The sequence below is a fragment of the Etheostoma spectabile genome, unplaced genomic scaffold (genome assembly GCF_008692095.1).
Source record: "Etheostoma spectabile isolate EspeVRDwgs_2016 unplaced genomic scaffold, UIUC_Espe_1.0 scaffold383, whole genome shotgun sequence".
Taxonomy (NCBI): domain Eukaryota; kingdom Metazoa; phylum Chordata; class Actinopteri; order Perciformes; family Percidae; genus Etheostoma; species Etheostoma spectabile.
In genome coordinates this window covers 124,694-135,467 of record NW_022605597.1, presented here as the reverse complement: position 1 = coordinate 135,467, position 10,774 = coordinate 124,694, and the positions used below count along the sequence as shown (strand labels likewise).

The following is a 10,774-nucleotide window of genomic DNA, read 5'->3' as shown; positions in this document are numbered from 1 at the left end:
CAGGGCGTAGAGAACGGGAGTGATGTGGGCACGTCTAGGTGTATTTGTTAAAAAGCGAAGAGCAGCAGCATTTTGAACAAGTTGAAGACGTGAGATTGAGGTCTGAGTCAGACCAACATAGAGGGCATTGCAGCGGTCCAACCTTGAACTAATAAAAGCAGGAATAGCCTTTTCTAGGTCGTGCCTGTTCAGAAAGGGCTTAACTTTAGAGAATTCAGACAAAAACGGAGCTAGTGTCTCTTCTCCTCTTCCTTTCAGGGGACGGCGGACCCGGACCGAGCGCTGGCCGTGGCCCGGCTCGTGTGAGTCTCCGTCTCTGGACCTTAACTCGCATCTTAACCCTCGGGTTGTCTTCCCGTCAAAACTGAAAATCAACACTATTGTTGACGCTTGTTATCGATGTTTTCTAACTTTTCTTAACGTTTTTGTCCCTTTTTCATACACTTTTTTTTCAATGTTTGTCACTTTTTTTGACATATAACACTATGTTGTAATAACTTATTAACTTTAGTTTTACAGTTACTTTTGGAATTTATGGTCAATAAAGCTCATTCAAGTACAAATCTATACTTTCAGTAATTTTGGGGTCTTATTCTATTATTATAGTCATTGTAAAAACAATGGAAGTGTTGTTGAAATAGTATGAGTAAGTGGACATATTCCCAGTCTGTGATTATCACTCAACATCCATTCCTTTAATGTAGTCCACCATATTCTAATTTCTGCTTTCTAACTCCCAACATTAGTCAGAATTTCCTATAAAGGAGCTATTGACAATCAATTCCAAAAGTACCCTGTAAAACTAAACGTTAATAATTTATTACCAAACATAGTGTTTATGTCAAAAAAAGTGACAAACATTGAAAAAAAAGTGTATGAAAAAGGGACAAAAACGTTAGAAAAGTTAGAACAAAACATCGAGAAACAAGCCGTCAACAATAGTGTTGATTTTCAGTTTGACGGGAAGACAACCCGAGGTGATTAAGATGCGAGGTTAAGTCCAGAGACGGAGACGCACACGAGCCGGGCCACGGCCAGCGCTCGGTCCGGGTCAGCAGTCCCCTGAAAGGAAGAGGAGACAGAGACACTAGCTCCGTTTTGTGCTGAATTCTCTAAAGTTAAGCCCTTTCTGAACATGGGCACACCTAGAAAAGGCTTATTCCTGATGTTATTAGTTCAAGGTTGGACCGCGCAATGCCCTCTTATGTGGTCTGACTCAGACCTCAATCTCACGGGGGGGGGGTTGTTTCTTCAACTTGTTTCAAAATGCTGTGCTCTTCGCCTTTTTAACAAATACACCTAGCCGTGCCAACATCACTCCCGGTCCTTTACGACCTGCATCGGCTCCCCGGTGCGTTTAGAATAGTAGATTTCAAGATGTTATGTGTGTGTTAAGGCTTTTAAATACGGTCTCGCCCAGAGTATTGTCGGAAATTTTTAACGTGCTGGGGACACAACGGTCTTTGCGGTATTCAAGCAGTTTGATGTAGAGAGTCCCAAGGTCCAGGTCCAAACGTGGGGGGTCAGGCTTTTGCGGTTGCTTGCCCGAGACTGTGGAACAGTAGCCCCCTGATATACGTGCTGTTACAGACTGTCGCTCTTTTCGCGTCCAAACTCAAAACATATCTGTAAGGTTGGCTGTTAATTAATCGTAGCAGTGGTGGGACAATTTCATGCTTTTGTGTCGTTGAACCTTTCTGATTTTAGTTTCTAGGTTACTCTTCTACTGAGCTGCTTGCCCCCGCGACCCGATACCGGCATAAAGCGGAATGAGAAGTATGGATGGATGGCATGGAATGGATATGTTTACTCTTTCTGTTGTATGTTGTGATGCTTTACTCATTTTGTTACAGCACTTTGGATACCTGCTGGTAGTTTGTAAAAGTGCTATATAAAATAAAACTTTTGATGATGGATTGATTGAATTAAGTGATAGCGAATGAAACATGACTGAAGGCGAAAGCGAAAAATCGAGGAATCAAGAGCCTGGAGGAGCTGTAGCGAGGAAACGAGAGCAGGGAAGGAGCGGCTGACTCCACCCAATACACGGCCGATGGAGTACTCGCGAGTTCCTCCGCCCTCTGAAACCATTTCCTTGTTCCTCTTCTCTCCCGTGCCTCCTCGGGGGGAGGTGTCGGCACACGATCCGTTCTGCGCTACGTGTAGATGGAAGTCGGATGTCCAGGCTTTAGGCTCTGCACGATTGCCAACAGTAGCGGGTCTGCCGTTAGCCTCCCCCGGGGAGCTAACGCTAGTTTAGCTAACAGCTAATTGGGCAAACCGCTGCTGAGACAGGCATGGAAAAGACCCTTCAACATTGGATATATACTTATAAACATAACAGCGTTATTCGTATATTATATAAACCAGCTGTTACTGTCAGTTCTCTTTACTTGTGCTAATTTAACAACACAATCACTCACACCTTGTATTTATTATTACTGTAAAGTCTTAATTTAGCTGGAGCTGCTTTCCCCGCGTTTCTTTGAGTGACTGTTGTTTTAGGCTGAACAAGCTAGCGGTTAATAACTCGACTGTCGGCTTTCAGCTGGAACAGAAATACATTACAACCTGTCCCATAATGATAATCATCAAAAGACAACCCAACAACAACCTAAAACAAACCCTACAACAACCCTAAAACAACCCTACAACAACTCCAACCAAACAAACCCAAAACAACCCCCAACCCAACAACCCAAAAACACCCACAAACAAACCCCTACAAACAACCCTACAACAAACCCCCAAACAAACCTACAACAACACCAAAAAAACACTACAACAACCACAAAAACCCCTACAAATAACCTTTACAAAAACCCAAAAAACAAACCATACCAAACAACCCCCAAACACCTACAAAAAACAACCCTACAACAACCCAAAAAACAACCCTACAACAACACCCAAACAACCCTACAAACATCCCAAACAACCCTACACAACAACAACCCTTAAATCAGCGGGTGAGTGGGCCGCTGACACGCAGATATTTCGGTTTTTTCCAGTCTCACCATCGAAGGACGACTCTGTCCCTCTCCCTCTCGCAGTCTTGAACATCACTCGCTCATCTGGGGCGCACGCAAGTCAACCGTCTCAAGAACCCGTGACGACACACAACCACCACACCACACACACACCACACACACAACTCCACACACACACCACCCCCAACCACACACATCACTACACACACACACTACACACAACAAACACACACACACACACCACACAACAAACAAACACACACACACACACACACCCACACCATCACACACACACACACAAAACCAACAACACACCCACACACACACACACACACACACACACACACCACACACACACACACACACACACACAAAAACACACACATCACACACACCACACACAAACACCGGTAGTTAGTATAGATAGCATGAGAGACAGTAATATTGATCCCATAAATATGGGGGATTCATCTGTTCCAGCAGAAAATCAGCACACAGCACAGAATATAAAATATAATGACAATACTAGGATCAAGGTACATGAAATATAATATGATATAAATATTTGAATTATCAAGATAGGATATCCAAAGTTACGGCGCTTGGAGTTGTGAAAAAGCTCTGGACAGTAACCACACTCACCGTTCACAACTCCGGTGACACTGGGCCATCTTGATGGCGATCAAACTCACGAAAACAGAGAGTTCCCAACGTGAGCCCACGCTAAACACACACATACACGCTAAAACACACGTTTAACACACGCTAACACACGCTTAACACAAGCGAAACACGGCTAACACCGGTAAAACACCACGCTAACACAGGTTTAACACACGCTAACAAGAGTTAACACACGGCTAACACACGTAACAACACACGCCTAACACCGTTAACACACGCAACTCACGTTAACACCACGCTAAAACCACTTAAAGACTATTGAAGACAACATGAAGACAACCTGAGGGCACACTAACCTGTTGGGCCTGTAAATCTGGACGTGTTGATCTATCGGGTAACGTGTCTGAGATACTCTGTGATTGAATTGTTATATAAATAAAATGAATTGAACCACGAGGCAAACGAGGGCAACAGAGAAAATATGAGGACAACATGAGGACAACACGAAAGACAAACACGAGGACAACATGAGGGACAAACATGAGGGCAAACATGAGAAAATATGAGGACAATATGGAGGACAAAATCCCGAGGACAACACGTGTAAGACAACACGAAGGACAACACGGAAGACAACACGAAGACAACACGAGACAAAATACGAGGCCAATATGAGGATAACATGAGGAACATGAAGGGAAACATGAGGGCACATGAAGACAACACATGTGGAACAACAGAAGACACCCGAGGACAATATGAGGATAAACCTGAGGGATAACATGAAGACAACATGATGGATAAACACAACCATAATCTCTGAGCCGCTTAATTGTACACGCAAATTTGGGAAATGCTGATGCTCGCATGTAAAAACACTGACACGGTGAGAGACCCACTCACAGTAGACCACATCGGCTCCGTAGTTCCAGCGCCCCCAGCAGCCTCACTGGGCAGAGTCACGCCCCCCCCCAACCCGGACCATCGGCGCCAGGGCGGTGATGTTGCGAAAGTCAGACTGCCTGTGCCATGGGAGGCTCAGTCGTCGGTACCCACAACCAACGACGGACCCCCGGCAAACAGTCACACCGTCGACAAGTCATTATTCTTTTTTGCTGCCAAAAACAGGGTTGGGACTTCAACCCTCTCGGGTCTCGAAGGGTCAAATGACCCCTCGCGACGTATGTGGGGTTGTAAAAAACAATTATGAAATAACATTTTACGTCATAATATATCAACAATTCGTCTTCTCTCAGTTTCCAAACGCTGAGATAACATTTATGTTCAGGGATATGCAATCAGTCTACTAGCACAGATATTAAACAGGGAAGTGGGGCTTTTTATCATACGTTTATAATTCATGTTAAAAATCCATATGGAAACAACATGAGGGTCCATATCAATGAATAAGGTCTCTGATGTAAGGATTATGATCATGTCCCGCCACTCACAGGAATAATTGTGATAACGCAACGCTGATTTCGGTAGAAAACATGCAACTTGTTCATTTTTATTCTTCTAACAAAAATCTTGAAATGGGGTCATTTGACCTGAATACCGAAGAGGGTAAACTACTAAACTACAGGGATGGAGGGGGTCAATACGTATCGATACACAGAAGCCAAGTAGGATTGTTATTATATTTTATATAGACTAGATCATTGTTTTTCCACTATATTATATAATATATGTGTTGGCGTTCTGCAGTGACTAACAGTGAAGTGATACGAACAGAGCACATTTTTACCTTTTTAGATGAACAGATGTGATGAGTTTCCTTTTGGATGATCGTCGTTAGAATTACTCTGGGAAATATTAGAAGTTAGAATCGCAACCTCCACATATCGCTATCACCGTGCGCCGTAAGTATAGGTGATGATTATCGTATCGGAGGCGCCCCTGCTGACACCCCCCACACACAATTGCCACCCTATAAACTAAACTCTACAACACCGAGGCCTGAACAACAATCCACACGTCAGTCATAGTGGACGCCGGATACCACAGCCTCTGCGTGATTCAGAGACGTTCTCCATCATCACGACTGACACGTGCGAACGCGTTCGCCCTGGAGCCCAATCACCCAAGCGCTACCGACCGGTCCTCATGTGTCCATTTCCACCGACCGGTTCGACGGCGATGGACACAAAAACCCACGTCTCCAGAGCCCCGGTTCTCCCCGGGAGAGCTCTTCATCAACTTTGCTCTTCACAAGCACGATCGCAGGAACAAATATGACATGGGTCAATTTGACCTGAAAACCACCTAGAAGAGGTTTAAAACGTTTGGGTTGTATTCCCGGCGATACAGGCAATTTTTGTTTTCTGGGGTCAAAATTTAACTTTTTGGACCTTTTTTGGTACACGATCCGTCCCGACAGCACGATTGTGCGTTCTGCCCACGTGCCAATAGGTTGCACACGCCAGATGATGTCAATGTGTAGAGCAGGGTCTGAACAGGGGGTCCGCGACCACTAGGGTACGCGGACGGTTACTGCACGGGGGTCGCGAAAAGTTTTGGTGATTAGACTTTTTTTTTATATCCACCCCCCCCCCCCCCTCACCCCCCCACCCCACTTTTCACCCCACCCCCCCCCCCCCCCCCCCCCCACCCCCCCCAACACCCCCACTGCAATTTTTTCACTAATGACCAATGTCTTTTGAAATCCACATTAACATGAATTCAACACAACTGTAGTGAACACGATAAATGGACCTTTTTGCATTGGCAGAAGATGTCTCTTCTTAGTCATCACTATGCCCCCACCACTATGTCTACCTCATAGGACCATTTGCTTCTTGACTAGAACACCATTGTTTTATACAATATATAAATTAGGGTGTGTTCACAAGTCCACTCCAGTCTACGCCAAGTCAGTTGGGAAGGGGTCTCTTGGCTGGAAAACCATTGAAGACCCCGGCATGTAGAGGATTTACGGCGCTGCACCATCGGTTCCACGGTCAGTAGCGGTCTGCGTTAGCCTCTCCACCGCGAAAGTCTAACAACGCTAGTTTAGCTCAAGCAGAAATACATTGGAGCCCATATACCCGCTAGCTGGCAGCTTGATTCAAGCACAGCTTAAAACGACACCGTTAACATCAACGTAAAACAGAGGGGGAGGGGAAAAGCGACGCTCCCAAGGCTTAAATTAAGAACTTTACAGGTAATAATAATAGACAAGTATGGAACAGTACGTGAATTTGGATTTTCGAAAATGAGTAAAGACCGTAGAACTAGCGTAACACAGTCCACAGGTACATACCTGTCAATTACGTTCATTTACCTACTTAGCTTCTTGCGAGGATTCTTTTTGACACAGCATGTCATAGCTAACTGTGTCCATGTGGAGGTGGGGTGTTCTCTGCCGACCGTAGATCGGTAGCTAAGGCTATACGTAGTTTGCTTTCCGGTGGAGGCAAACGACTTTTCTTTACGTGTCTTAGGGAATGAGATCGTTGTTGACGACTACGCAGTCGTATGAATCCTCATGCATCATGACATTCACTCTATGAAATTCCATCACAGCACGTCACTGTTAGAGGTCATGTAGCGTTATTGACATGTACTATCACAATGACGGCTATCATGAGTCATGATTGTCATGATGATGGCGTATGTACGTTTATCTATGACATCCCGGCATGACCCCCGTCATAATGCATAATTCGTGACATTCCATCATGAGTCGACGTCATCATCATGACACATCATCATGGCTTCATCATGACGTCATCATGGCGTCATCAATTGGCTGCTCATCTCATGACATCATTCCATCGTGGTCATACTGATGGGCTTTGTCATGCTCATGAAGTCTCATGACATCATCATGTACTGTTACATCATGTTCTGCCCAGCCTAATAACATTGCACATGGCAGGAAGGTCGTTTGTACCCCAAGGACCCCAGATGTGGTTTTAGTATCCTTGTTTTCGGACATTATTTTGGTCCACACGAATTACCACTTTTTTTTTAAAGTTTTTCCAATTATTATGTCCCTTTCCCAATGTTTTTGTCGGGTCCTTTTCAGCCGCCTTTGTGCTGGAAACATGTGAGATTTTTTTCTTTACACTTTTAAGTGTTGTTTGGGGTTTTTTTTTATTATAAATATGAAACCTCAATTAAAATGCCATAAAAATGGAATATAACAGAACACCCAGATACAAGGAAGACTGATCATTTATGCTACTTTTATTTTTCTTATACGTTGTTCGGAAATGCCACACGTATGTTTTCGCCACTTTGGTTGGAAAAAAAAATTCCTAACAATTTCTGATTTTAGACAACTTTTCAAACACACTAAATTAGACCCGAGGAACACCAGGGAGGGTGAATTAATGAACTCATAATAACAGGAACACTCAATCTGCAGCTTCGTTATAGTGATTATACAATCTGTATGTTTGTATGTGCAGAAGGGTGCTAGTATCAACAAACGACCATGAAATAAAGAAGGAATTTTTACGTAGAACTGTGAATACAGTGCAATTTTGTATATTTAATCGTTTATCCGTCAAACAATTTACCTAGCGTTCACTTCGTAACACATGTGCATCCTATGCAACTTTTAGAGTACAGTCGTGATACGTCACTCACGGGGTTGCGTGTGATTAAATCCAAGGCCTTTGTGCAGCGATAAGAGCAGAAAAATAAACTACGATTTTATTTGGGAAAATGTATTTGCAAGTGCCTGAATCGAAAAGTATCCCGAAAATGAAAAGGGAGCGAACACACGATGGTAAAGAAGCCGTCAACATCTTGGCCTGGTGTATGTCATGTTGAGTCCACAGCCGAGAGCACGAGCATTTTATCATAACACGGTTGATAGATAAATATGCTGCCGTAATTTTATGATGGGATTAGTGCGGTCTTCACCCCGGGCATGCTTAATACAGGCGAACCCGTTTCAAGCTGATCGTCCAACGGAGCAAAAGTTAGGCTGAACTGGCAAATAACCTGGGGAGGGCTCGGGGGGCGGGGCGAGGCTCGGGGATGATCTTTTATGAACGATTATCCTCGGTTCCGGTCGGACAACTATTCGCATTACAAGATCAAACACCGGCATCACGGGTTGCTAGGGCGGCACGACGCAGAGAGCTTGGTCAACGTGGGGGAGAAAGAAACAAAGTTGAAAGCGTGCTCTATTCCACTTTGTTCTTGGACCTCGCTAGCGTCATCATGGGCGTTAATTAGCACATCGTAATAACGCACATGTGGAGATTGGGCACCAGATAGACTCGAGAGTGTGATGTAGTAAGTGTGATGTGGAGCCACGAGTAGCGGAGAACGACAAAAGGTGCTAAAGTGAAACGGTAGTGATAAGATGTGAGTGTGAAGTCATGGTGTGTGTGGTGTGTGTCCGATGTTGATGTGTAGTGGGGTGTGTGTGTGTGTGGGGTGTGTGTGTGTGAATACAACATGTTTATTAATGTAATATTATACAGACTATCTTGTCAGTTGCTTAACATGTAAGCTCAACTTCACTCGAAGGTACACATAAAATCAAAGTAATTTGAAATAATTAAAAAATGCTTTCAAATAAAAATAAAAAAGTTTTTTTTATGAAACATAAATACAAATTATCGCATGCAGAGTTATTAAAATAAAATAGTGATTTCAAATGATATAGATTTTACACGTATTGCATGTAATACGGTATACACACTTGTATACTGGACCGTATATGTGATAGGCGCGTAAATGAAGACACACATGAAGCAACATGAAAGCAAACCTGAAAGACAACCCCCATGAACGGGCACCATGAAGACACATAAAGGACAACATGAAGGCACAAACATAAGGAAACTATGACGGAAAACATGAAGACAACATGAGGACAATCAAATGAGCAGACAACCTGAAGGGGAGGAGAGCAAAGCACGACTGAAGGACCCAACATGAAGACCAACATAAGGACAACATGAAAAGCAATACCATGCACAGGGCAACAATGAGGACAAAATGAGGTACAACATGAGGACAACCTGATGACAACATGAAGACAACCAGAAAGCACAACGATGTGAAGAAAAACATGAAGACAACATGAAAGCAAGAAATGAAAGACACACATGGAGGGACAACATTTGAGGACAACTACTAGAATTGGAGACCCACCAATCCATGAAGACAACCATAATAGGACAAAAATGAAGACAACATAAGGACAACATAAGGACAACATAATGGACAAACATGAGGACAAAATAAGACAACTGGAGGACAAATACGAGGAAAGTGAGGACCAACCATGCAAGTGATCAACAATAAGGATGCACACATTGATGTGGCAACTCAAGACAACTGAAGGACAACATGAGGACAACATGAGGAGACCAACATGAGAACAATCATCGCAGCGACATACCAGTGTAGGGAGAACAGAGGACAAAAGGAGTGAGAGGACAGGGTCCCATGCAGGTCAACATGAGGAGCAACATGAGGACAACCATAGGGACACATGAGGACCACCATGAAGACAACACTGAAGGCCAACACTGAGGGGCAACATGAACGACACCATGAAGACAACAGTTGAGGACAACATGAAGACAACATGAAGACAACGCCATGAGGACAACATGGAAAGGCAACATGGAGGACAAACCTGAGGACAGCTATGGAGGACAACGTGAAGACAACATGAAGACAAGCCATTGAGGACATAGCATGAAGACCAAATTCGAGGATGCAACATGAAGACACACATGACGGACGACAAAAAGGGACAATATGAGTGGGCAACATGAGGGCAACATGAGGACAACATTAAAGATCGACACTATGAGTGGCAACATTGAAAGACAAATAGAGGTCAACATAAAGACACTGATGGGGCAAACATGAGAGAAGCAAAAAGACCGGTCAACATGCACGGACAACATAGGTCAACATATCTTACATAATTAATTATAAAAAATAGTGATTTCCCAATGTATTCAAAAAGAAATTAAGTTATATTATGTTAAAATAGATTTAAAGAGAACACGTAGGATGGCAACATGAAGTAGCAACAGGATGGTCACCTGAGGACAAAACACAAGGCTCAAACACAGTCAAGACAAACATGAGGCATGTTCAATTCATGTCTCAAATGGTTTTGCTGCTATAATTTTAGTGTCTAATTTAGCCAAAAAGTGCTCTATAAATCCTCGCAA

The 10,774-nt window shown here is 43.6% G+C and overlaps 1 protein-coding gene across 1 annotated transcript in view; it reads left to right on the top strand.

The window, feature by feature from the left end:
• dus2 (dihydrouridine synthase 2) overlaps window positions 1-10,774 on the top strand; it is a 42,493-nt gene that overhangs the window by 20,350 nt on the left and 11,369 nt on the right. The window contains exon 5 of the mRNA XM_032511544.1: window positions 259-302. Coding sequence (XP_032367435.1) covers window positions 259-302 — 44 coding nt within the window. The remainder of the gene's footprint in view (window positions 1-258; window positions 303-10,774) is intronic.